This window comes from Grus americana, chromosome 1, assembly GCF_028858705.1.
Source record: "Grus americana isolate bGruAme1 chromosome 1, bGruAme1.mat, whole genome shotgun sequence".
In the NCBI taxonomy this organism is placed as follows: domain Eukaryota; kingdom Metazoa; phylum Chordata; class Aves; order Gruiformes; family Gruidae; genus Grus; species Grus americana.
Window position 1 is genome coordinate 68409469 of NC_072852.1, and position 27670 is coordinate 68437138.

The window sequence follows — 27670 nt, forward strand, 5'->3', positions numbered from 1 at the left end:
AACAGTTAAGATTTATGACATGTTGGAAAGAATACAAACCCCAACATCAGAACAAACTACAAGTTAACTCACACCAGACTTCTACTCTGATGCAAAACACAAGTCTGGTCAGAAGTGAAGTCCATTCTAACAGAGTCCAGGTAGAAGGGAGCATTGGAGCTCACAACTTCAGAGTTATAGAAACTCTCACAAAGCCCTGAATGGAAGAGAGACTACTGTAAAAACAGGAAAACTGAATTTATCTTCCAATTAACTCAGTCCAGTTTTTACACCTGACTTCAATTGGTTTGAGTCCAGTAATTCACATATAGAATTATCACTGCTTACGTGTAACTAACATGTACACAGAACGAAAAATGACAGACCATTTGCCTCCAAGCAATGATCATAACAGCATATGAGTTGCTTCCTCAGAAACACTGGCCACATTTCCACTGCCTCCATTCCCTTTACAGTTTCATTGCCAAGTAGCTTAAAACCCAAATGGATTGTAACTTCATTTTTATTATTGTAAGACTAATAGCATTTCTACAACAGTGTAGTTTTGCATTACATTTCTTTACACATGAGGACCAAATTTCATGCTTCATGTGTCACAGACTCAGAAACAGCAATGCAAAAACATTTTGTTACTGACGTGAAATTTATGGTATACTTTTAAGGCTGAGGTGAATTCAAAAGTCTAATTGTGACAGTTACAAATTAATTAGTTAATTCTGATTCCTCCTACAATCAGAGATAGCTACGCTTAGATAAAACAATATTATTCATCATTATTTTTCCTCACATATACAGCAGAGTACTTGAAAAGCCATTTTAAATTAAACTATTCCTAAATTTCAACTTATCTTCAAAATGTCCATGAAAAATTGATTCCTAAAATTATCTGTACATGAACAATGGCTAGAGAAGCCACTAAGCTTAGACCTGCATATCTGCAGTCAACTGAAATGTTCAAGCTCAACAGTGACCCAGGTATTTCCCAGTACCACTATGATATTCTGCATATCCCAGCAAACCACTATAGACATGAAAAGAAAAAAAACCCAACAAATACCAAAAGACATTTTATCAACTTGTCTCTGCATTTTATCAGCAATTCCAGACTCTCCAAAAGACTATGATTTCTTCCCTTAAAAATAAAATCTACTCAGATCTTTATATTTTTACTTACCTAAGAGAAAGAAATCTTGATGGGGAATGGAAACTGATGCTCCAACCTAGAACTACTGCATCTTAATTCCTTACCCTCCAAGGAGATATCTACCTATTTATATTAACAATCCATCCTTATCAGGTAAGTTTATAACGGTACATGTATTTTGCCAGTGCAAAAGCAAATTCCAACAGAGATTTAACTTGTGTGCAAACTTTGAAAAACAACACACCAAACATAACTACAATAGCAGGCTACAATAATAAGGCTAGCCAGCCTTAAGCCTAGCCTGTTTTGGAAATTAAAATAATTATTCCAGAAGTTGACATTACAAATTCTCAAAGATGCACGTTTATGTCATGTGGAGAATCTCTATTGGGAGAAAGGAGGGAGCAATTACAACAATTCATTACAGAATTGCCATGTCAGGAGCTGAACTGCATGCAAGTATACTGCTGCCTTCTCAAAAACCACCTCCAACTCCTGCAGCTCTACCACATGTAAAAAAGAACTAAAAAGCAAATGGTCAGCTGACATCAGGATGTTCAAGCTCTGTACAAGGTAATGAATACAGGCTGTACAGAATCCAACCAGAGCCAAGTAATTTAACTGTGCTTGACATGTCTGCCATAACCACTCAATTTAGAAGTTTTCTTTCACTATATTTCTTTTTCCCACACTTCCATTTAATCTCTGCATTAATGAGATTAATGCTGTAAAACAAGCCCTCCCTGTTGCTTTGCTGCTTCTTGAGCTTGAATGAAAAATGAGGTCCCTGTCTGACCAAGGCCTACAACTGCTTACTCACCTTGCTCAGACCATAGAGATCCAGTATTTTTCTCTCCACCACAGGGATTTTTAAATTGGATCCTTGGAGTTCCCAAAATTTTGCTAACTGATCCAAGAAGTCCAGCTTCACTCTTGTCATTGCCTGCAATCAATAAAGGAAGACAAATACGTATGTCCCAAAGCAAGTGTTACAATACCTTGCAGTTCTGAGAAAAAACATGACAACTTTTTATAGTGTTTACATTTTCAAAGCGCTATTTGGCAAGCGAGATATTTCTTAGTCATGTAAAAAAATGCCCTAGAAATGCAAGTATTGATAAAAAGAAAGATCTTCACAAGTGGAAAATTTTATCTGCTTTACTCTCTGCTTTTAAGATCCTATAAACTAAACTCCTACCTAACAATTTCTTGGTTTGAAACCAAAATGCATGCTTACGAAAAATCAGCATTTCAGGTAAAAACACAAGCGCAATTATTAAAATACACATTGGGGGGGGGGGGGAAGGGAGAGTTAGAAACAGTTTTTATATATGCCTTAACCATGCAGAAAGGCCTCCTCCCTGAGTATTTTTGGAGTACTCAAATCACTTTCCATAAGGACACCCATTTACAAGCCAAATGATACATAACATTTTGGTATATGAACAGAGCAAGGCTTTGAGAAATGTTGTAGAGAAAAGGAAAAACCAGGACAGAATGGAACTCATACCACTTTCAAGAAAGCTCCCATACATTTTTGAATCATAAAATTAACCAACTGTAAGCAGTCCATAAAAAAATCAGTCATTTTAGGGCTTGAAAGGCATTATCAAGACAGTATAAGACCAGAGGCTTCAGAACAGCAGTAAATATTTTAAGGAAAAAAAGAATTCATTGCCTGTGGAGCTCTGAAGGCGAGACACTGGCTGCTCTTACTACACAACATGGTACTTGGCATTCCTTTTAGACATTTCCAGTTGAACATGAAAAACTCTTGTGGTTATTTTGGGTAATAAAATAAAAACCAGACTTTTCTCAAAGCCATGGAGAGTTATTTTATATGAACTCTGCCACTGCCAAGTATAAACATTGATGTGGTCTATGGGTTTCTAAAGTCTCCCCCATCCAGAAACCTGCCAAGATGCAAATCTCAAGCAAGGAGACCTACTGCTTTCAGTGCAAACACAAAATTATATCAACAGTGGAAAAGCTCACCTCCAGTTCATTCAGGCGCTGAATTCGTGGAGTGAAACGAAAACTTTGTACTTCACATGCAAATGGAGGCTGCCAGTCCTAAACAGAGAAAGACATTTTATTGCTTCAAGAAACTTCTCAAAAAATGCACAAAACAGAAGACCCTAACAATGTCTGAGTAAATAAGCTCCCAACAGTAAATGAGTTTCTCAGTACAACTGGTGATATCATCTTCTAATTTTATGACATTCTTGTGCTTTTAAAATAACGTTCTTCCCACAATATTTTAGTTCAAAGAAAGAGATCCTCACAGAATTAAAAATATGAACAAAAATAAGATTCAAAGTATTTCAGTATGCATTACCTCATACTGAGTTTAGATATGAGAGATACCCTGTAGCTTGTTGGTTATTTATTTACTTTTTTAAAAGTTCCATATATCCTGCACATTGCAAAATTCTCACCACCAACAGTGACAAACACCAAATAAAGCACATTATTACACATCTAACTTTTTCATGTTTGTCTACGTTCATTTCAATAAAGATAAGACCACCAGTCAGGAGTCCAGTTCTTTAACAGAAATGCAGCCTTAAATAATTACTTTCTCAATAGTCAGCAGTCGGTTCAACCACAAGTGTCTCCCAGCCCCATCTCTGAAAACTGTGTTACAACATCCAAACAAGTATAATTCGGCTTTTTAGTACTTTTAAAGACAGTTTAGATTATAATAGACTGTCTACCTGGGAGTAAATACAACAGAGTAAGGACAGCCCATTCCAGGTGGACAAGCCACACTAAATATTTATTATTTGCACTGCTGCTGCATATCAAGGCCTCAAGCACAATCGTAAAATATTTACAGCTTCTAATAATGGAAAAGAATAATAAATCAGTAAGGTTAGTATAAAGTTTCTGATTTGGTCCTTACTGGAGGTTGCAAATCAACCTGACGCATGCATCCTGCAAAACCCTGCAATGCAAACAGCTAGGCAATCATGGAGAAACACAAATGCGTTCAGTGGCCAGGAAAGTTCTAGTTATTCTCAATGAACAGGATCTGGATCAGTTTCTTGTGGCCTCTCAACCTAAGCCATTCTGCTTATTTTAGAAAGGGCAGCCCCTTGGAGGTCAAGTTTTCACCATGTCATTAAACCAACTAAACAGATTCCAGTAACCCAGACAGGTCAGAAGGAGAGAAAGGATCATGAAATCCAATCAGCAACCTGTCTCCAAGTTCTTCTCAGTTACACGCTTTCTTTTCAGGTTTTCTCGTCTCTCTCTATTTTCAACTCTCTTATTTTACAGCTATATTTAGAGTTTATTTGTACTTTAATTATTAAGTGACCTAACTGCCTTTTGCCAAATTGCCTGATGGCCTCATCCAAATGGTCTACTAGGTCACAGGGCAGGTCATCACAAAATAATGATCAAGGCATCGGAAAGATTAAGCTTCTACCTTCTAAACTGCTATACATAAACAGAATTCGTCTGCACAAACAAACAGCTTGGCCGCACTTCTATTAACAGTTTAAAGATTATGTTTATAAACAATGACCCATTAAAAAGAAATACTCTTTCTTCCCCCCTCCCCGCAAGAGCAAATGCCTGATTTCACCTACAATGCCTTCACAGTTTTCACAAGTAGACCGTGGGGTGGTTTTTTTTCTAAAGTAAAAAGAGCGTGAAGTCCTGGACACCGCCGTGCACTACTTGCTTCTCACCTGCTCCAAAGCAACCTCTACAACCCCAGCTCTGAGATCAAAGATTGTACAGGTTCCCCAGTGTCCCTGGCACGGACACCGAGGCCTATGGAAGGCGACACACGACACCTCAAACGAGCACCGGGAGTGGGGGAAGGGGCTCCCCGGCTCCCCACGTCCACCGCTCTGCCACCGAGACCCCGGGCCCGCTCAGACCTCCCGGCGCAGCCCGGAGAAGCCAAGGCACACGGCGAGCCCCTCCCGGTCCCCCGCCCTGCCCCCACCCCAGGCCCCAGACAGGCGGTACCTTGGGGGGCCGGATCTTGCAGATACCGGTTTTCTCGGCCAGGCCGCGAATGCGGCCGATGAAGCCGAGCGGGTCGCTGAACTCCTCCCAGCTGGGCTCAAACACGGGGCACTCAGGCGGGGGCACGAACTCGGCCGCATAGCGCGACCCACCACCCCCCGACATGGCCGCAGGGGGAGAGCGCCGCCGACGGAGGGGAGCGCACCGAGAGCCGCGGCGGGGCAGGGCGGAGAGGGGCGGCGGGGGGCGGCAGGAGGGGGGCCCTCAGGGGCAGCCGGCGGGGCTGGGCCGGTGGCCGAGGCGCATCCTCCGGCGGCGGCTGCCGGGCAGGACGGCCGCGGGGAGGGGGCGTGGGGTCTGTGTGGAGCGGGGGCGCGGGGCAGTGGGGCGCCCGTGCAGGGCGGCGGGGGCGACTCCTGCCGAGTGTTGTTGTCCCGTCCCCCGGGGCTGCCTCCCCCCGTGCCGAGCCCCTCTCGCTCGCGTTCCAGCTCGCCGGAAGTTACGCGTCTGGCTTTGAGCCCTCCCCCGGAAACACAAGACGCTGTTGCCTTCCGATCCAAAAAGTAGTCCCTCAGCCACTCTTCTGGCGAGGCGGCTCCCAGCGCCGAGGAACCGGCCGCCTTCCGGGCCCGCCGCTCCCGGCGACACTCTTTCGACAGATCCGAGAGCGAAACTGCTCCTCCCGCCCCCCCCTCAGGACACCCAACGGCTCGGCTGAGGGAGGAGGGGGTCCAGGGGGTCGAGGAGGGCGGGGCCGGCTTCACTTCCGCCGCGGAGGAATGTGCGACGAAACTCGAGACATTCACTTCCGGTGCTGAAGGGCCTTTTCGCCCATTGTCTGAGCCGGACGTCAGGAAGAGGGCTGGGAGCTCCGCCCCTTCTCACAGGCCCCGCCCTCTCCCGCAGGCCCCGCCCCTCGGCGGCCGTTGGGCAGGGGGAGGGGGCGGCCTGCCGTCCTCTCAGGGCCCGTGGTGCCGGGAAGCCGGGCTGCCCGTGAAAGGCCGCCCGAGCCTTCGGACCGCGTCTCCCGGCAGCTGGTGCCCAGCGTCTTACGTGTATTCTTCTGGTTTTTAACTTTTGCAGAAAACGAGCCGTCAGCGCCTCGGCGCTCAGGGCGGGGCCGCGGGTAGGCCCCATGGCCGGTGCCGAGGGCGTCTGCTGGGTGCCTCCCGCGAAGGCCTGCGCTTGCGACCCGACCAGGCAGCTGCGCCGGTCACTGTTGAGTTTAGTCTCAGTTAACCAGTGCTAACGCCAGTCAGCGTACGTTTCTGTTGGCAGCTCCGCTATCTCCCGCCCAGAGTGTCCCTCTCACTGCTGCTCCATTAAGGTCTCAGAAGTCTGGTCAGTAATTAGTTACAAGGTTGTATGAAATACTCCACAATGAACCCCCAACCTTTGCGTTATGTACATAGGTACTCTGCTGATTTACTCCTCCCCATATAGAATGTTTTATTTCCAAAGTCAGGTACTCAGAAGTTCCAACTAGCTTGATACTTCTTTTACCTATCCATTACAACATAGTCTTCAAAAAAGAATTACATATTTGTTTTTTGTTTTGTTTTGGTTTGTTTTTTTAACCAGAACCTTGCCTTCAGTATTCACCATACTCCACATCTCACGTTATTCTTACTGTTTATTCCAGCCTTGGTCCTGGTGTACTATTTCAGTCTCAGAAAAAGTTAATTTCCTCCTCCCATTACCAAGATCCACTTTAGACAGATTAATAAATTTATCTTCATCACTTCCCTGCCAGATTAAAGACGTGTTGCCCACATTTTACATGCAGAAAACAAATGGCTCTAATATGAATGGTTAATTTTGGCAAAAATTACAGGTAAGAACACACCTATTTTCTAAAACATTAATTAAATTTACCAATGGTTATTGCGTTGTTGCAATGTCGTCTTATATTTTCCAGAGGGTTCCTGACATGGATTCCTGATTTTTATGACTGTTAAAGCATGTGGAGTGCAGATGTTTCCTTACCAGTATCTAGAAATGATATTTTTACATACTCCTGCCACTATTTTTTTTTCTTTTATTATTTGGTTGTGTGTCTCTTCTGATAAGCCATACCAGATTCTTTTGAGGAAATGTGTATTGTATTCCCAACAGCAGAATCACCAACGTACCCAGTTTCCAAGATGAGCAGTGATTTAGCCAGGAGTACTAGAGGGGAAAAAACTCCATGCTAGAAAGCATGTAATCCATGCAAAAGCTTTGTTTTGAGAACCAATCTTTTGCTGATTTCCTTCTAGACCGTTCAAGGTTGTTTTGGTTTTGTGTTCATATGTTTGAGCTAGTGGAGGGCTCTGGAAGGTGCTGCTGGGAAGGGTGCAGGTTTTCCTAACAGTGTAAAAAGCTAAAAATCTCAAATAACCTGTGAGGAGTGTCTTTGCTTTGGGTTTTGGGCTTGTTTTTTTCTTTTTTTTTTCCATTTTATCAGTTCTGCAAGATAATTCTTTATGAAACCGAATTTTACACTTTTCTCAGCTCCCCCCTCTGGTTTGGAGGCTGGGCCACACTGGGACTTGCATACCCCAGGTCAATCTTTGTTCTTCTTGGTCATCTGGAAGTATTTATCACTTCCCTGAGAGAAGATTTCAGCCCCTTGTACAATATATTCAACAGCTTTATGAATGGTGAAGAGAGCAGCGAGTCTAACCAAGGGTAACAGCAGCCTTTCTTCTGGACTTTGCCCAGAAAATTATCTACCCTCCTCTTTTCTCTGTTTATTGAGAAAATTGATTTGAAGAAGAACCTCATAGTTTTGTTAAGTAACCCTAGATTTATTTTTTTTCATACAGAAAGTCCGTTTCTTTAAAGAAATGGTTAAGAAAACCGGCTGGCTTGTTAGCATGCAGGTTTTTTCCCCGCACACTTCGGTAACTAAATTAGGAAACAGTGTATTGCATAAATTGTGAGAAGAATACTAAGCGCTGCTGGGTATGGGGAGATAAATGTGGGGATGAAGAGGCTAAAAAGCATCCGGACGATCTAAAAAACTACGTCTGGATGGATATTCAGCCGGAATTTGAACCAGTGACTGTTTCACAACCCCTGTGTTTCCTTCAGTTCATTTTCAAAGAAAAATGGATGTTTGGGGTTGTTGGTTTTTTAGGTTGGTTTTTTTCCCCCCACTGTTGATGAAATGAGTCCCCGGTGCAGGTTGCATTTATTTTGCCCAGAGCCCTACGCCCTGCCACCACAAGTACAGGGTGACCAAGCGAAGGCCCCCTCTTCCTTCCCCAACTCCCCGGCGCGCCCCCCCGTCCCGGTGGGTAGGCCGAGCTGCAGCGCTGCAGCCACCGCCCCGCCCACACTGCCGGCCGCGCACGCGCAGTGCCCCACCTCGCCCGTGACACAAAGACTACAACTCCCAGACGCGCCGGCGTGGGACCCTTGTCTCCCGTGTAGTGAGGGCTGATTGGTAGAGACGCTCGGCGCCGCATGGAAGACTGACTGTGATTGGAGGAGGAGGCAGCGAGCGGCAGGTTGCCTTGCTGTTTAAGTTGTGGAGGGTCAGTTGTGGCAGTTATTTTGCCGCTGGGGGCCGTCCGCGGTAGAGGGCTGTGAGGTGGCGCCGGCGGCCGCGTGCGGGTGGTGCCGGCCCCCTACCGCGCTGTCTCGGGAGCTCGTCTCTGGCTTGTTTGGCAGGGCTCTTCCCCGGGAGCTTTTCCGCGCGGCTAAGGCCTGCAGCGCGCCCTAGCTCGTGCTTCCGCCGGGCACCTCCGCCAGCCTCCCGGGGTACCTGGGGCCGCAGGCGGCCCGGCTGAACCCCGGCTCGAACCTTCTGTCCCCTACCCGCGGTGAGCCCGGCCCTTCCGCAGCGGCGCCATGAGCGCAACGGACTGTTCTCCGGGGACCTCCCCTCGCTCCAGAAGGTAGTGTGGGGGCTGCAGCCGTAGTCACCCCGCGATGAAACGGCTCTGCGGGATCTGCCCCAGAGCTCTTCCCTTTCTGTCCGGTAGCAAGGCTTAACGTGAGGCACCGTTTTGTATGCTCTTGTAGCTGCTGTGCTTCCTTATCTCTACACCTTTCCATTTCTACTGTTCTTTAGTTCAGTAATAAAGTATTCACCTTGTGCCTATGTTATCTGTTTTCTTGCTGTTCTTTATCTTTCCAAGTGTGTTGTTTAAGGCATTTCTAGGCACAGTGGTGGGAAGGTTCCTACATGAAATAGTCATAGTACTGCATATTTAATACTTTCCTACAGTGTCAGTAGTTAAGGAGGTTGGCACGTTTTCATGGATGTAGTATGTTGGGTTCTCACCTAGCAGCTTTGGTGAGCAGCAGTCCATAAGGTCGCTGCTGCCTCGGTGATCAAAGTTCTGGCATTGGCTCCAGAACCAGATTCCAGACTGTCTTTTTGTTAAGCAGATCCTTAGTAAAGGTGCTTCTTAGCTTTAATTCTGTTACTCATGGTATAATTTAAAAAAACCCCTGTTTGTCAGGTCAACATAAATAACGAAAAGAACATTTTCCAAGATAATTTTGAATTCTGTATACAGCTCTATTAGTGAATTTGGTGCTTGTTTGAGCAGATTAAATGTTTGAATGCAGTAAACATTGCTTAAAATAAAAATCAGATATGTAATTACATATACATATTCTTCATTTTGTTTATGTAATATTGACATGCTTTCTATCTAGTACCTCAACATAAGATTCAAGAACTTGGAAGCTTTTATTTCACTATCAAGGGCGGATGAGTCATGTGGATAGTAACATCAAGTAGACCAGAAAGGAAAGCATGTAGATTCCTAGACCTATGCCTTACATTATCGTGGCTGGTACATCAGTTAACCTGAATTATTGTCTTTACTCAGCAGTCTTTCTTTAGAAAGTGTTTTTCTCTCAGGATATCAGGTAGTGATTCTGTCACAGATTATATCTTCTTATTTATCATACAGTGGCTGATACTTCTAATTACACAACAGTGGGCTTTTTGTCCCCTTTGTTCTCTCCTTTTCTTGCCTCCTCTTCCTTTAACGGTCACCCTTCCCAAACAACCCATGAGACTTTCCTTCCATAACATTTTTCTTTCTCCCTTTTCCATCAGTTGAGCCCATCTCCACAGTATAGTAAGCCTGCAAGCTGTTCTGTATCAAAGCTTTTGGTTCTCCTAAATGTTGTGATCTCCTGTTAATGCCCAGAGCACAGAAAAGCTAATCTGTGTTAAAACTGAAAATCTATTTTTAACTATTTTAGAAAGCTTTTTTTAATGTTGTTGTCTGAAGCTTACATGTCATTAGAAATTGTTTCTGTCCAGGCTGGCAACCCCCCATGTCTCATCCAGATATGCTAATTCCCAGTCTCCAAGTCAGGAGGACTTTACTCCTCTCCCTTCAATCAATGAGCGCTTGGCCTTTCTCCGTCCCTCCCGCGAGCTGCTGGAGTACTACCGCAAGAAGATTGCTGAGTTTGATGAGGAACATGAGGATTTGGCAAAAAGGCTGGAGAGATACAAAGAAACATATGATGAGCAGGTTAGGAAAAAAATTTTTGAATTATGACAGACCACATATCCTTACACAAACTTAGTATTTTTCTTCAGTTGAAAACTCAGCACAGATGGTCTTAAGATTTACTGGTAATGTGATAGAACTGAGCTAAGAAGAAATAAGTAGATTTCAGGGGTTGATTATAAAACCTAGCTGTCTGTCCTCTGTCAAAGCAAAGGGAAACATGCCTGTAGGATATTCTTCTATTCTTAATTTATTGTAGTTTTATTATATCTTCACAGTGGGTTGTTTCTTTCTGGCTTTTTTCAAAATTAAAGCCTGAGTTTAGATGTTCAGTTTTGATATTGTCCAACTTCTTTCCCTTGTTTCTCATAGTGAAGAATGAGTACTCTTTCGTCCAAATCTAATGAGCTTTGAGATACCTATATAATTTGTATTTACTGCAATGGAATTCATAAGCTTGGTCATAGGTTATTAAGCAGTAGTACTACACAGCCAATAAATGTGAATTTAAAAGAAACTCCTAAACCTAAAAACCTTGGCCTTAAGAAATCTTACAGAATGCCTGTAACTTCACTGTTCTGGTATGCCTTACAGCATAGTAGTTATCTTTGTAATTGTGAATGACCCTTTGGGAATAAATAGAACGATCACTTCTGAGGTCATTGAGTCCTCAAGTACTGGCCATGCTTGAAGCAGCCTGAAAGCCCTTGAGAAGTATGTGGCTTACAAATTACTTCCATGCAACATACAGGAAAAAGAGTGGCAGGTTCCAAAATGCCTTCTCTCTTACAGGAATGGTTTTCTGAAGGGTTTGTTAGTTTTCCACACCAGGTAGAAAATCATTAATGAAACTTAAGAACTAGCCAGATTTCTCACTACTAAACCATACAGATATTTTAATGTTTATTCTTCAGTAAATTTTTTTAAAGAATAAGTGCTGTGTCAGAGGCTTTACTAGGTTTTTGTTGACATCAGATTCCACATACCTGCGCCACTCTGACTGCCAAACTGGAAACCCTAGCTTAGGACTTATTTGACTGTTCGATAGTGACAATAATTCTTAGGGCTCTGAGCTCCCTGTTGAAACTTTTTTTTTTATTTTTCCAATACTGCCCTCATCTGGTCAAATTTTGCAAGAGAATAAAACAATTCACTTGAACCAGCAGTTGCTCTATACCACTTACAGGCTCAGGGCACAAGCAGTTTGAAGTTTGTAAGTGTTGCCCAATGCTCTATATCATTTCAAGTACCTCATTCTCTCTACCTAGCACAAATTGCAATGGGAAGTATGTCAGCGAGAAGAGGAGATTGCAGAGCTGCAAAAGGCTTTGAGTGATATGCAAGTCTACCTCTTCCAGGAGAGGGAACATGTCCTCCGTCTTTACTCAGAAAATGACCGGCTGAAAATCAGGTGTGCAGTCTTCTATGGTGGGCTGGGTCACTGGCAGTAGCAATTGCATGCATTATGTTCTAGTTCTCATCCAGATCTGGAGTCTTCAGAGAAGAAACTATGCCACACTTTCCAGGGAGGGCTCCTATGAAATCAGTCTTGGAGGTGGAATGCAATCTGTTGGGCTGCTAAATATGTTTCTGCTTATTATTCCTCCTATTCTGTTAGTAGAAGGAAGAGCAGAAGTTGAACATAGATTCAGAGTTGAATTGTGAGTTGCCAGTTTGAATGCGGAGGTTCTGATCTCAGAAGGCTGTGATAGGTTGACCCTGGCTGGATGCCAGGTGCCCACCAAAGCTGCTCTATCACTCCCCTCCTCAGCTGGGCAGGGGAAGAAAAAACATGACAAAAGGCTTGTGGGTCAAGATCAGGATAGGGAGATCACTCACCAATTACTGTCATGGGCAAAACATGCTCAACTTGGGGAAATTAATTTATTACCAATCAAATCAGAGTAGGATAATGAGAAATAAAAACTAAATCTTAAAACACCTTCCCACCATGCCTCCCTTCTCAGGCTCAGCCTTACTCCTGATTTTTTCTACATCCTCCTTCCCAGTGGCACAGGGGGATGAGGAATGGGAGTTGCGGTCAGTTCATCACATGTTGTCTCTGCCTCTCCTTCCTCTGGGGGAGGACTCCTCACAATCTTCCCCTGTTCCAGCGTGGGGCTCCTCCCATGGGAGACAGTCCTCCACAAACTTCTCCATCCTAAGTCCCTCCCATGGGCTGCAGTTCTTCACAAACTGCTCCAGCATGGGTCCTTTCCATGGGGTGCAGACCTTCAGGAACAGACTGCTCCAGCGTGGGTCCCCCACAGGGTCACAAATCCTGCCAGCAAGCCTGTTCCTCCATGGGACCAGAGGTCCTGCCAGGAGCCTGCTCCAGGACAGGCTTCCCATGGGGTCACAGCCTTCTTCAGGTGCATCCACCTACTCTGGCATGAGGTCCTTCATGGGCTACAGGTGGATATCTGCTCCACCATCAACCTCCATGGGCTACAGGGGAATCTCTGCTCCAGTGTCTGGAGTACCTCCTCCCCCTCCTGCACTGACCTTGGTGTCTGCAGGGTTGTTCATCTCACATCTTCTCACTCCTCTCCTCCAGCTGCTGCTGGTGTTGTGCAGGTTTTTTTCCTCCCAGAGGCGCTACCACTGACGCTGAGGGGCTCAGCCTTGGCCAGCGGTGAGTCCGTCTTGGTGCTGGCTGGCATTGGCTCAATCAGACGTGGGGGAAGCTTCTGGCATCTTCTCACAGAAGCCACCCCTGTAGCCCCCCGCTACCAAAACCTCACCACGCAAACCCAATACACAAAACTTGCACCTGCCTGGCAAAACTTCCTTCCTCAGCCCTAAAAACACTTAAGCTGAAATAGAAAATACAGACCAAAGCAAATAGCTTCCCCTCATTCTATGAGATCATGTTGACAGCCACTCCTTTTTAATGCTGTTTAGTTGGTGAACTGGAATATAACCTGCTGTACCAGACTGGCTGCCAGTGGCAAAGGAGTTCCCAACCTTCTTCACAACACTTGTGGTGATAATATCAAGTTTTCTGTTAAAGTTTTAAGAACTTAAGTCAAAACGTGTGTTGGTCTGCTTTGGCACTTGAGTGTGACAAAAAGTCTGATACAGCCCTTAATGTAGTTTGCTTTAAAAACAATGGACACTTACAATCTGTTGAATGAAGTATCTGAAGGGATTTATGTAGTTCATAACTCTGGAATGCAAGTTCTTTGCCACCATCGTCTATTACTGTATTGGTCTATGTAGTATTGTCATATTTGAAAAGAGGAATGCTCCCCAATGCCAGCAGAATTGGTGGTGGTCTTATATCAGCAACATCCGTAATGTCTTTAGGAGTTTGTTTTTAAAGCAGTATTCTCAAGAACTGCAACAGTTTAGAAAATTTGTAAGCATTAACGAGGAAACTAGGACAGTGTCACAATGTCTTGATGTACTTAAAAATAGCAAAGTGCTGACCACTTACTTTGAATTCCAGGGAATTGGAGGATAGAAAAAAAATTCAGCATCTCCTGGGTTTACTGGGAACAGACAAAGGAGAAGTTACGTATTTTCACAAGGAGCCTCCACATAAGGCAAGTTCCATTTTTCTGTAGAACTTTGCTTTTGATTGTAACATGAAGATCTGTACCCCAGAGGCTGACCACAGGACAGATCTGTCCAGCAAGTCAAAAGTTGCTAAATGAGCCCAAAGCAGAAGGGATCTGTAGCAACATCAGGTTTTAGTATAACTGCTGACAGATAAGTAGGAACAAGCACACTAGAAGTATGTCCTCTTAGGGTCAGTCCCCTTCTACCTTCAAAACATACCTCCAGATCAGCCTTCTAAATGTCAGACAGGAGTCTGAAGTCATGTGGCAAATGGTCATTGAGAAGTTGGAAAGAACACCAGAAAGAGAAAAAGGAAAAAAAGGAAGTGCAGAAAATTACCAGGTGTGGTGTCTGAAGATCAGCTGTCTCAGAGTGCCTGTCTCTTAGGGCCTCAGTAAAGAATAATGCAGTGTTGAGGTTGCTGCAGCAGTTTCCTGGGCAGGAGACTGCAGAAGAGCCATCCCCTCTAGCCAATATTGTATTGTGTATTTCAGAAATAATGTCAAATCGATTAAATAGCAGTGCACATGAAGGGCATGGTAGTTGAACCTACTTAAATGAATCATGAATGATTTGGACATACAGAGACTATGATGGAATATAGGATTTATCTTGGAGCAAGGTGCAGAAAAAGGCTGAAATAAGCTGCATTGTTTGTGGTTGCTCTGCTCTACTCAAGCAGTTAAAAAATCTTGCAGAAACTTTAAAATTCCCTGATACAGGGAAGCTCTAAAATTAGGCCTATTATATAGCATCGACCCCAAGACAAGCATTGGAGTTATAACCTGCTCCCTCATGGCCTGCTGTTTTTAAGTGGGTTTCAGTTCAACAGTTGTTTCAATAGTTTTATCAGTTACCTTTATCCCAGGCTTGTTCAGTAGCTTGAGTGAATGTGCTGATGAATCAAGCTTCATGTTTCTCTGTCTTGCTAAGGCAAGAAGGAAATAATACAATCTTCATCTTCACCTTCCTCTTCTCTCTGTCCCCAAAATGCTTCTTTTCCTGCTGAGGGTGCCGATATTCATCCTTATGAAGCCAGCAAAGGCAGGATTACTTTCCAGTTGTTTCAGTGAAAAAAAAATAGAGGCAGAAATGGCAAAACTCAGCCATGATAAAGGAAACTTTTCAACGTGGACATTACACTTGTGAATGTCTTCCTTGTCTTGTGGTAGAAGTAAGGTAATGCTGTTCTTTTGGATATCTCATTTTACTCTTTAAGATTTGTTCTTCACCATTGCAACTTTGAAGAAGTCAGATGTTCAGCGCAGATATCTAATCTTGTTTCTATAGGTTACTGTTCTGCAAAGGCCAGCTAAATCCAGAGAGTCACACGAACGAGATGATACTTCTAGAACAGGTACCCCACCAAGCCGATTAACAGCAGCTCAGATATTGGTACTTGTTTCTCTGTGTGTTTGTGTCTGGTATCCCAAAATAATTCCTTAATGTGAATACTTTGGTATACCTCCATTAAGTTCTCTAAATGCATCCATGTGTACATGCATATATATGCAGTACTCTTGGTTTGCCTTCAAAATCTTTTAAAATACCCTGAGCTGGCTCTCACATCCATCATCTGCTCAGTAAGGAAGAGGCTGGTATGACTGTTGAATAACTGTTCTGGAGCTATCCAGGTGCCAACTGGACAGGCGCCCTTAGCCACAGCCGTTCCAAGGTGTGAGGTTCTGCCTTTAGTGTAGACAGCGTGGGTGCGTATGCCTATTTAATGATTTTCTCTTTTGAAAGAACCGCCTCTTCCAAATCGACTGGAATTAGCCAATAAGCTCAAAAGTCATTCAAGGCCTGATGCTTGTGCAGCTGTGTCATCTGTCCATCATTTAAGAAAATTTGTTAAGTTTGCTCTCTATATATGCTAAGAAAAGTAGTAGGTTGCCTAAATATTGTGGTATGATAGTGTGAGATAAAGGTATGCAATCCCTGTAAGTTCTGAAACCCTTTTCTTCCAACTAGCTCTCCTAGAAGTCCTAGTGACTGTAGCAGTGGCAAGCTTTTTCCTGTTCTTGTTGACCTGCCAGAACATACAGTATTTCATGCTTGGAAAGGTACTACAGGTAGATTGGAAAACCCTTTTCTACTTCTGTTAAATTTCTGCAGTAGGCACCAAGAGGAGCACTTCAAAACCAGCAGCAAAAGGAGAGAAACCAGAATGTCCTGAGAGATATCAGAGAGATAATCAAACACTTCTACTTCAGGTAAAAATATTTGCTAACCAATGGACATAATTTTTGGCTGTCCAGGAAATTATGATAGACAAATATGCTGTTGGCTTAGATAAGATGTAGACATACCAATTTTATCAGTCCCCACATCTTACTATGGATTCCCACTTCCTATCAGTTTACTTAGCTGTTTCTTTGCCATGAATGTAGGCTTAGATTTAAGAACTTCAATCTGATCCTGGAAGCTTTACATAAGCAGATGTTCCAGTAATGTAAACTGGAATGTGTTACCCTTAAATATAGAATGTGTAATTGATGTTATCTCCCATAATTTGAATATGAATTTACATTAAACCCACAAAAGATCTGCAGAGTTGGGCATTTTGTGGAAGTCTGACTAAAGCAATGTGTCTGAGACAGAATTAGGCAGCCCTGATAAGATGCACTAGTATAATGAAATGTTCCCTTTGCTAGACTTCAGTGAAAGATAGGGTATAGATACCGTGACAGAATGAAAGATAAAATGTACAGAATCATGAACTGGGGACGATACCAGAAGCTATATGTAAAGCATGAGGAAGGATGAGTCACAAAAAGCAAATTAAAGAGCAAATTTGTACAGCAAATAGATTTTTTTTTTTAATTTTTTCTGTTTTGTTCAAGGGCAGTGGTGACTGACCTAGTGGCCAGTTAGCTGACTAACAACATTTATTCTGGAACAAAAGCATCATACAAAATTGTGATAAAAATAAACGATCTAAATATATGCCTAGTTTTTTCAGATAGTTTCTTACACATAGGCCAGATGCACATTTTTCAATTACTTGTTCCAATTTGTCTCCCTGACTACGTGCCCTAGATCAAAATTCTTTGTATCCCTCTCCTTTGCTCATTATCTTGTTTACATTTAATGATTCATTCTGGTTGAGTAATTTCTTTTGTTCAAGATATATGGACTTGCTGCCTTCCTAGAATTTAGGTATTTTTATATCACCATTTAATTGGAAGATGGTAGCATAGGTACAGAAGTGTCTCTGCGTATTCCTCAGGGTTTGTCACATTCTGTGTGCAAATTAAATCTTTCCAATATCTTCAGTCTACTGTTGCTGCTTACAATATGCCTGTCTTGCCTATGACATGACTTTTTCTTAAAATGTTTTAGTTATTTGAAATACTTAGCATTAAAACAAAAATAAAAATTTGAGAAATTAGAACTCTTAAAGGTATTATCAGGTAGAGTCTTTGATCTGAATCTTGGAATTTAAGAGAGACTTGTAAGTACAGGAGCAGAGCTGCAGTGAGGTCTTATTCAGTAATGTCTTTGTTTGCTTATTCAGGTGGAGGCCCTGCAAGCTCAGATAGAAGAACAGACACGATTATCCAAGGAACAGGTTGAGGCACTGCTAGAGGACAGGCGCATTCACATGGAGGAAACTCAGGTCCAGCATCAGAGGGACCAGGACAAGATCAAAACTATAACAGATAAGTGAGTGCGAGAGAATGACCGTGATGTAGTCATGAGATGAGAAGAGAGGGGAACAATAGAAATATTTTGGCTTTCAGTATGTTGCTTCCTGCAGCAGGCAGAAAAGCAAATTATGCAGCCATCTGGTAGTGTGTGTGGAAGAAGATGAATGGAGTAATCTACATATTAAAAATCCTGTTTCACATTGGAAGAATACCACTTCTTTCATTAGATGAGAAGAGCTAAACTCGCTAGGAAAGCACCTGTCTTTTCCATGCTTCTTCCAACTTGCAATGATGACTGAGGAAATTAAGGTAGGAACTAGGAAAGAAGTTAATTGAGTTCCCTTTTTACAGACTCCATAAGACCCAAAATCTCTTATATGAGAGTACCCGTGACTTTCTCCAGCTCAAGTTTGATGCCCGAGCCAATGAGAAAGCATGGATGGTAGAGAAGGACAGTCTGTTAAGGAAACTGGACAAAGATCTGGATCAGCTTACTGTCAGCACAGAGCCAGGAAGAGAGAAGAAGCAGAGACATACCAAGAAGATGCTTCGAGCAGATGATGGAGCTTGGAAACTCCACAGCAGAGAAATAAAGGTAATTTTTTTTGTAGCATAGGTGGAGGCTCTTTAACAGGTTTTTGACTAGAAAATTGCAAGCATCTGGGCTTTGCCAAGATAGGCAGTAGCTAGCAGCTACTTCAAAGCTGTACTGGCTTGCCATAAGTTAGGTTTTTATTGGCAGCAATGTAAAAAAAACCAAAACAACCCTGCCTCAAAATCAGCATTGCTTGCAAATTTCAGATAAAATGTGTAGTTAGAATTTATGGTAGCACTTCACTGTCAGTTTCTTTTATGCCCGGAACAAATCCCTACTTCTGCAAGCCACGTGATGTGTGGGCCAACAGTTCTTAACCTGCTTGTTGCACATGCCTTTCTTTTAGTGTAAATGCTCTCAGGTAGTGGACTTGGAATGTGTTGTCTGTATCTTCCTTGCTGCTGTCGGGGGAGAATAAGTCCTTTCAAACCATGTCCCCCAGCTCTTCTACAATAGTCAGGAATTTTCTTCCACTTCTGGTATACTTCCAGTCTGAAGCTGGGAGATATGAAGTGGGTAAACAGGCAATAAGGAATTGGAAAGTAAACAGGCAATAGGGAATTGTTTTCTCCTGTCACTGAATGCAGATGCTTCTGAAATGTAGTACTGGGCAAGCAGTTGTGAAAAGGGGAATTATAGCATTAGCTGAATATTATTTTTAAGGGGAAGAGGAGAGAGTTCTTTAATTGATGATGAGCAGTCACACAGAACTGATAACATAATTACAAGGTTTTAATAATGGAAGTGGTGTTAGAATATTGTCCTTACCTAGTTATTTCATTAGCTGTATCTCCAGTTGTTAATTTTTGTCTGTCATATTGTCAGTCTATCACACTTTACTTTTCCAGAGCGTGGGAAATTTTGTGAACACTGAATTTTGAATTGATTCTGTTCCTCCTATGTCCTAGTCACTGCAAGAACAGCTAATGCAGGAACAGCACCTATCAAACATGTATAGAGAGCAGTGTGTCACCCTGGAAGGTGAGCTGGCTAGGATTCGTGAGGAGGGAGATGTTGGCAGAGAACTCTTTAAGGTAATTAGTCTGTAATCATCTGCGAGCTATGTGATGATCTTGCAGCCTCTATTCTGTATACTCTATTGAGTTTTCATCTCCATAGGAACGCTCAGAAAAGATGGGGAAGCGCCTCAAGCTGATGACTCAGCGATATGAGGCCTTGGAAAAACGTCGTAATATGGAAGTGGAAGGCTTCAAGAATGACATTAAACAGCTTCGGCAGAAGCTGAAAGATGTAGAGAAGCAGCTGTTTAAGGTAATAGCTAAGCATTTCTGACGCAGACTATTACGGGCTTACCCTATAGAGGTGTATTCTCAGTACTTAAATGCAATATTTCCCTAGAGTTAAGGAAATAATTTCTTTTCTAAGTGTTCCTTTAGATATTAATATTTGACAAAACTTGTCCTCTTATGTATTTTATGAAGCAAAAAAGATTTTTCTTTGTTAATCAGTCAGGCGTCAAGCTTGCCAGGAACTGTCCTGATTATACATGAGCTGTGTAGTTTTGTTGCAACTCTGAAAGTTCTTATCCGATACCTGTAGCTCACTTAGCTGTCTCAAAATTGCAGTGAAGTAGTTTGTTTCAGAAGTACATCCTGCAAAGAAAATGGTGATTGGTTTTCTCTCTCGTGGCCATAGTGTTTGGTTTTGTTCTAGTAAGAGGTAGGTCGTTGACTTAAGGATTGTGAATATTCTATTTATTCCTTTACTAATATCTCATTTGTAACTCTGCAAAAATCACTGCAGAAACAATGGCTGGAAGTTGAAGCTGTGTTCTCTGTAGTAGCTTCCAGATCTGTAGATGAACATCAGAACAGCTTAGAAGGGAAGTCACAGCCTTGATGTTGCTTGGAGTTTAGGATGAGATATTTATCTAAGATGTGCTTGAGAGGATGATCTAGCCGTAGCTTTTGTCCAACTGACTGTCAGGAGTCTGGCAGTGCCACCAATTTACTTGTTTTCTGTAGTTTTGGCGCATAGTTCAGTTTACTTAGACTAATGCATTTGTCTTCACTAAAGGCTTTGATTATTTTTTTTCTTTTCCTTGGGCTGTGGATTTTTAAACTTTATTCTTTACGGATTAAACAGCATATGTGAATGGGGGGAAAATTGCCTATGATACCTTTACTGCAGACCTGTGTGTTTTGTTACTGTGGGCGTGCTCTTAATTGTATGCTTAAATTCTTTACACTTTTAACCACAAGAGGGCAGAGGAACAAAATACTTGCTAGGAGTCTCCTGAGTGGTCTTTAAATCCTTCTCATCACTTGAAGTCAAAATGACTACAGATGACTAAATTTCCTGATTTGCATATTGAAACCTTTGACCAAGAACTACGTGATGACAATGAGACACCCTAAAGGACAGAAAAGGGGGAGCTTTGAGAGCAGCTTCCAAGGCCGCGCTGCTCTGCTGTTGAAAGCGACTGGGCTGGCACGCTATCCAGTTCCAGGGTGACAGGAAATGGCAGCCCTGGCTAGCTTGCCATCAGGAATTCTGATTATCCAGCAGCCTTTGTTCAGCTCAGTATGGGCCATATGGCATGGCCTGAGACTAGGCGTTGTACTTGAACTGCTCTTGAATCGTGCACAGTTCAGAAGGCAGCAGGTTGGCCACAGCAGGTAAACCACCTCTAGTACTAGTAGCAAAAGATGACAAAATGTCATCGTATCAGGTGAGGTACTTAGAACTAGGTAAAAGTTGGTTGATAAATATTTTAACTTGCCTCTTTTTGTGAGTCTCTAAATAATACAGGAAGTAGAAAGGAATCAACAGGTTATGGGTAAACTTGACTATATTCTATCCAGTTTTCTTCCTCATCAGTAACATAACCCCATGATGTACGAAAGCTTTGTGCTTTATTTTTGGTTCTGGAGCACCTTTCTATTGGTGATATGCATTAGTCTAGTGACATTAGCTTAAGCATCCTCTTTGCTAGCTGCAAAGGGTCTCCTTTAGAGTTGTCTCCCTCATACCCTCATCAAAATACTCTCTAAATTGTACTCTGTACAACTCTTGTTTTCTTAATGTATTTTTCTCTTCCTTTTTAGGTGACTCTGAATATTGGACCAGACCAGGATCTTGCAATTCTACATGAGGTCCGCCAAGGAAACAGACTAACCCGTAAAATTCAAGGAGAACTAAAAAACTTAAAAGCAAAAATCTATGGTTTAGAGAATGAACTACGGGTCTGCTGAAGCTGAGGTATTAGCTGGCATCCTAGTTTTAGGAACAGGACATTGTAAGGTTGGAATAGTCTTCAGGCTCCTGCCTGTCTGTTTCCTGGCATCCAATGACAGAAGGCTTGAGGAAATCTGCAGTTAACATTGTAACATTGTAGATGAGCCATTCCTAATGTGCCAGATTATATTGCTGTTTCAGCTGAGAGATGGCACCTGATAAGACTGACACAGAAAGTACATGATGACTGATATATCAAGAATATGCTTATGACTTCATCGTACCTTCTTATCTGTGATAGGGGTCAGTATACTGGTCTTCAGCTTTATTTGGAGCATTTTATAAACTACATATGAAATTAATAATCATGGGAGGATCTAGTTCGAGATCTGAATTGCTTGAATGACCTTTTCCTATGTGAGAAGCAGCTTTTAAAATGGTTTCAGTGATTACTGTTTTGGTGCTTAGGCACTTCAGGATGTAACTGGAAATTATTTTTTTAAAAAAGACCACATATAGAAAGTACATACTAAAGTGTATTACATCTGACTCTCCCCTTGACAGTATAACTGTTTTAAAATGGCTTCCCTTTGCTTGATTCTAACTTAATTGGGACAAACCTGACTGATTTAATGTGATGGGAAAAGATAACCTGTTATAGAACTCATCTGTAAGAACCAGCAACAGCTACACTTGTTTTGAGTGCTTGGGAGGAAATACTACACTATATTGTCATTTTTCTCATCCCCTTCTTCCCATTTTATCCTAACACACAGAGGAAGCCCATAACTAATGGCACTACTATCTTCCTTAACAACCATATTACCTACCTTTGTAGCTTTAAACAATATCATGGTTATGTACCAACACATCCTGGTCAACTTTTGGCACAGCAGTGGTTGCTATTGAACTGTAACTGAAATTGAGGTGGAAGAGCAGGTGCCTTAGGTTGCTACATGATAAATATAACTCTAGCTGTTTGATTATTATCTTCGTACCAGCCATCAGGACATTGCAATTCTAGAAAACAGATGAAATCATGAAAAGGGTTACAACATGGCTTCAGCCCAATTTATAGTTGTGGATACTCATGCTTTTACTGTAGTGTCAGCAAATCTTGTCCACCTTGTAGACTGAGAGCAGATCTGTATTGGGAAAGGGATTTCAGTGCCTCCGTTTCCTACTGTATCTTTCCTACCTTGTTAAATGTGACAGAAAAAAGAATATAATCTTTCTGAAGTATACACCTAGGCCACCAGCTCTTCCTTTCCTGTTGAAAAGAACTTAAGTGTGTGAAAGCAGGCAGTTTCTTTTGGACATGGTAGTGGCCATGGAGATGCTCATTTAGTGTTTGGGAGAGGTAAATATGCAAAAGCTATTTGTGTGGTGTCAAGATTTGGAGAAAATTGTTTTTATAGCACCACCTAAAGCGGGAGGGGAAATTCTCTTAAGTAGTCAAGGCCTACTTCAATTGTATATCCTTTTTGTGACAAGCTTGCTATCCCTTATGGTCCTGTACGGTGGCTTTTATTTTGTATGTGTTCTTAAGGTCAAATTCATCAGAGAGTTGAGTGTGGGTGGCTGACAGTGGTTACCTAGATGCTCAACTACTACTACAACTTACAAGAGGCTATCTTAAAGTATGTTGCACTGATTAGTTTAGCTGAAAATGCTGAACTGGTTCAGAAACTGATTCATGAACAACTTGTGTGCCGATGCTATGCGGACAGTTAAGGAAGGTTATTAAATAATGGTATCCATCATTTAGTCTCGCTCTTAGTTGACTAGTACTTTCTCCTCTAAGTCTAGCTAATTAAAATGAGTTTGTATGTGAAATAACATGCTACTGGTTTGAAAATAAGATATCAGAGTTATCACAGGTCCTGCAAGGCTGCTACATAATGAAGTATTAGCCACTTATTCAGCACTGAGTGGCTGTGAATGGCATTCAGTGAATTTAGCACTTATATTCAGCTGATGGGAAGCTAGCAAAAAGGACTCTTGAACCCATAGAAATAAATGGGTTTCTGTTTATTTTCAACTCTTCCAAGCTAAAGAGTTGCCTATGAAATTACATTTTCCTCACTTGAAAGCCATGAAGCGTGTCTGGATAAAGACTGTAGGCTTCGACATTCAGGTTTGTAAGACTAGGAGGAAATATTGGGGGAGAAGGGGGGGGGAAAGAAGGATATAGAGGTTTAATTTCCTGTCTTTCTTACCATTATTCCTTATTACTTGAAAGACTGAACAGAATAAGATGACAACATTCCTTATATATCTGCTGTTGTGTGTCAAAATCAAGGTGCAGCATGAACTTTTTTCTTAATTTGCCACTAGGCTATGAATCCTTCCTATTCGAGGGGGAGGGGGGAAATTACAGTAGTGCTGATCTGTAAATCCATTTTATTTGGAAGCTTGGATATTTGTCCAAGGGCAGGAAGTACAAAGTATTATACATGTTCTTTCTATGTGATGACATGTGATCATGTGAAATGTTGCTTTGTGTTGCCAAAACAAATGTGAACCTTCAAGCCAAGAACTGCTTTAAAAAGCCAAGTGCGTTCTGCCACCAACAACTACCCTTTAAGATGTCCGTAAAGAGTTATTGGCATTTCCAAAAGGGTTTCCTGGGAAAAGTTCCAAGACCTATATTAGTCAATTTCCTTCCACAATTTTTGGGTAGAAAACAAAAAATGGCATTTACTCCAAAGACAGATTAGCTTTTTTTGCTAATTTAAGTTAGTAATATGTGACTTGTATCATTTCAATACCACTAAATGCCAGGTTATGTATGTAGGAGCACTGAATTTGAAAGATCTCCAAAATGGCTGATTCTAGGAATCCAGAGACTATCCTACAGAGGATTTAAGGTTAGAACTGGATAAATGTTCTTACTGCGAGCCAAGATGCTAAAATGTTTCTTGCATAAATAGGAGAAAAATGAGAAGTAGGGGAAAACTTTATTGTTGTGGAGCCTTATTTAGGTAAGGAAGGCATGCATACATTTCAGAAAGGATGTTGAAATACTGGGTAAGGCACAGAACCACAGATGATTCAGCAGAAGAGAAAAAGTTGTGCAAGAGCTCATATTATATTACATTAAGAAGACTGATTAATATACATGTATCTTGAAGATGGAAAAACTACTAAAGGCGCTTCTTTATCCCAGCAGAGGAAGGCTGAGCAAGAACCAGTAGCCTGAACCTGAAGTTAATTAAAAAAAAACCCCACACGTTTTTAACAGGAAGATTGCACTTTTTTCCCCCTCATTATAACAAACTGTGGAAGTAACAAATTCTCCATTTCTATCTTCAAGTCAAAAAACAATTGCACCTCTGGAGAAGGTAGCTTGTTTTAATAAGTTACTGGGTTTGACACATTACAACTTAATGAAATATAATGACATGAACTAACAGGAAGTAATTTAATGGTTCCTTCTGACTTTAAACCTATGATTTATTTATATGCAATATTTGTAGGACTTTTTCAGCACTCACGCAGTTGCCTTATTTATAGGAATATATGCTGTGTCAGCTCACCCTGCACAGCAAGGTTACTCAAGGTAAAAAAAAAAAAGCAAAATAAAAAAACCCCTCATGATCTTCCTATAGCACAACTTGCAGTAATTCCCAAATTAATTGACACTGTGTGCTTAGAAAGGCCGATGAACAGTGGCCACAGTTCTGACAGCTGTCAGAATAAATAATAGTATAGTATATACTTGTATGCAGTGGCTGTACTTAAATTGCTTACATAAGCAGTAGTATCAATTCAGAAACACACGCATTTTACCAGTATGGATGGACTGTGTGGGCAGCCTAATATTCTGGAACTGTAATGGCTGTATGTAGGCCAGGAAGTAATTCTGTGATAATTAGATACTTTTTTGAGACTAGCTGGGAACAACATCCCTATGTACTTTGTTCCGGTAGATCTGTTTGTATTTGTGAAAAGCTATGTCATTCAGACTTTTAATTCCAGCTCACAAACACATTTAATTCTGCTACGCTCGAATGTATTTGTGCCTGCTGAGTCAAAATCCTAATAAAGATGTCTCATTTGTCCCCAAAGTGGCATCATAGCTCATTTGTATATAAGGGACATTTTAAGATTTTTCTTCCCAGTTTTTCCACAACATTTTGCTTTTATATTCCCAAGTTGCTTTGAATTGTAAGAAATATCCCCTTTACCCCCTAAACAGTTATTCTTAGATTTTCAAGACTAGCTGTAGAAGTATACACATTTTTTAGCATGTGGAGTGGGATTATGTACCAATACGTACCTGAATACGGTGTGGAAGGCACGAGAGGTGAAAGCTGCGATGACTCCTTTTGGCTGCTGTATTCACAGGGTTTGGACACAAAGAACAAAGTTTGTTTCAGTTCTTATGTTGCATCAAAATTTTAGGACTTTCTGTCTGAAACAGAGCTTTGGAGGTAACTGGAATTTAGCCCACCAGCAGGAAACGTTTCTGCTATGGCTGAAGTATTTGAGAAGAGCGGGGTGGACTTGAGATACTTGCCATTTAGCACCAAATGAACTGTTTGGAGAAAGGGCATCTTGGACTATGAGTTAGAGCGGCTGCCCTTCAAGTAAGCTCCAAAAATATAGCTTTATAAACAGAGCCCTCAATGGGGTTGATTATTTGCTTATAGTGACTAAATTGCATGTTTTAAGAATTGCAGTGCTGTTGGATTGTGGACAGATTACAAGTACGTAAATATGGATTATTTGTTTTTATTCAGAAAACCCAGAGAGCCTTTCAACACAGAAGTGTTTCAATGTTAAAGCAAGACAATGATTAACTACATGGGCATGAAGGATTTCATTGTTGAAATGGGAGTGATTTGAATAAAAATCTTTGGATTTACCCTGGTGAAACATGCCCAGGATATGCTGGATTCTCCCATATTGATTCAGAGATTAAATTGCCTTTCTTTCACTGTAACATTTCTCTCAGTAGTGAGTCACTCCTCAGTGTCCAGTAAAACAGTTTTTTTTCCTCTTCAGTACTAGCTTGGGTGGATGGAAGTCTGCTCGGTGTCATCATAGGGAAAGCTGCTCAGCTTTGTGTTCTGTAACGTCCCTAATGAAATAACTGTGGCACATCTTTGGAACTTCTTGAAACATAAGGATGATGAGCACAGTCACTTAAAATATAAAACAAGTACAGGTACTTTTAAGACAGCGAAGGAGGAAATTTAGGCAAGACTGTTCATTTTGGAAATCCGTGTTTTCAAATCTGACTGAAGATGTAGAGATATCTTTCATTATGGTAAACATCTAAAGCCTCAAAAGTCTTTTGAAAGTTCTCAGCTTAAAGTATATAAAAGCTTTTTTCTGGAAGTGCAAGCATCTGCTCTAGATATTGAGAGATTGTTCTGATGCGCAGAAAGCAATTCAGGCCAATTCATGGGGCAGGGCCTGCAATAAGTGCGGGCTCCTGGAGGCACTGGGTGAAGTTAATGTAAAAAATTGTCCCCTTTACAGCTGAAAAGGAAAGGCAGGCTATGTCTATGTCAACAGGTAGGGCTCGAGACCTATGAAGAATTATGCCATGAAGAGATAGAAGCGCGAATGAGGCTTTCCACCTCAACAGGTAAGTTGCAGGAGAGCAGTGGTGTGACGGCGATGCTGCTGTCAAAGTTGGAACTGAGGGAGCACAGCCGCCGGAAGAGTGAAAGCAAGTCTCAAACCCAGCTCAGGCCAGTTCATGCAAATGTTGGTAGCGTAACTATTGGTAAAAATCACGTGGCCAATTAATATAACAGTGTTAGCAAACCCCACCATATCAGTACAACTTAACTGGGCAAGAAGGTCCTTTTGCCAATAGTTTGTTAATTGCAGGACCATGCTGATTCTCTTACTGTGATGTGAAACTGCAGCGTTGACAGGGATTTTACTGGGCTAGCTCTGCCAGTAATGCCTTTTAGAGCCCAGTCCATTCCTGAGGAGCCCAAAAGGGAAATAATAGGGACCTGTATCTTCAGAGATGGCCTTTTCCTCTCAGAAACATTTCTGCTTTTGAGCCATTTTGATTATGAATGTTGAGATGAAGTCATTGTTT

General features: G+C 41.9%; 2 protein-coding genes across 4 annotated transcripts in view; one reads left to right on the plus strand and one right to left on the minus strand.

Annotated features, from left to right (window-relative positions):
- The window catches only part of KDM5A (lysine demethylase 5A), a 50991-nt gene extending 45166 nt beyond the window's left edge, over positions 1-5825 (minus strand). For 2 of the 3 annotated variants that reach the window (XM_054817367.1, XM_054817356.1), the window contains exons 1-3: positions 5129-5825; positions 3140-3217; positions 1965-2087 (exon numbers count right to left, since the gene is read on the minus strand). In XM_054817367.1, the coding sequence (XP_054673342.1) occupies positions 1965-2087; positions 3140-3217; positions 5129-5293 (366 nt within the window). In that variant the 5' untranslated portion in view covers positions 5294-5825. Of the gene's footprint in view, positions 1-72; positions 197-1964; positions 2088-3139; positions 3218-5128 lie in introns of those variants that run through there. The other variant, XM_054817373.1, reaches the window with a different exon arrangement.
- Positions 5826-8655: 2830 nt separating this feature from the next.
- CCDC77 (coiled-coil domain containing 77) lies at positions 8656-25801 on the plus strand. The gene is made up of 11 exons (XM_054810461.1): positions 8656-9012; positions 10401-10617; positions 11865-12007; positions 14048-14144; positions 15451-15517; positions 16276-16373; positions 17678-17826; positions 18162-18405; positions 19314-19439; positions 19525-19677; positions 21474-25801. Exons 1-11 carry the CDS (start codon positions 8966-8968, stop codon positions 21618-21620), a joined length of 1488 nt encoding a protein of 495 aa, XP_054666436.1. The 5' UTR covers positions 8656-8965; the 3' UTR covers positions 21621-25801.
- Positions 25802-27670: the final 1869 nt, after the last annotated feature.

Coding starts and splice junctions, on each gene's coding strand:
- CCDC77 (XM_054810461.1), top strand. CDS start 8,966: ATGAGCGCAACGGACTGTTCTCCGGGGACCTCCCCTCGCTCCAGAAG. Junction 12,008..14,047: donor AATGACCGGCTGAAAATCAG/GTGTGCAGTCTT, acceptor TTTGAATTCCAG/GGAATTGGAGGATAGAAAAA. Junction 16,374..17,677: donor ATCAAACACTTCTACTTCAG/GTAAAAATATTT, acceptor TTGCTTATTCAG/GTGGAGGCCCTGCAAGCTCA.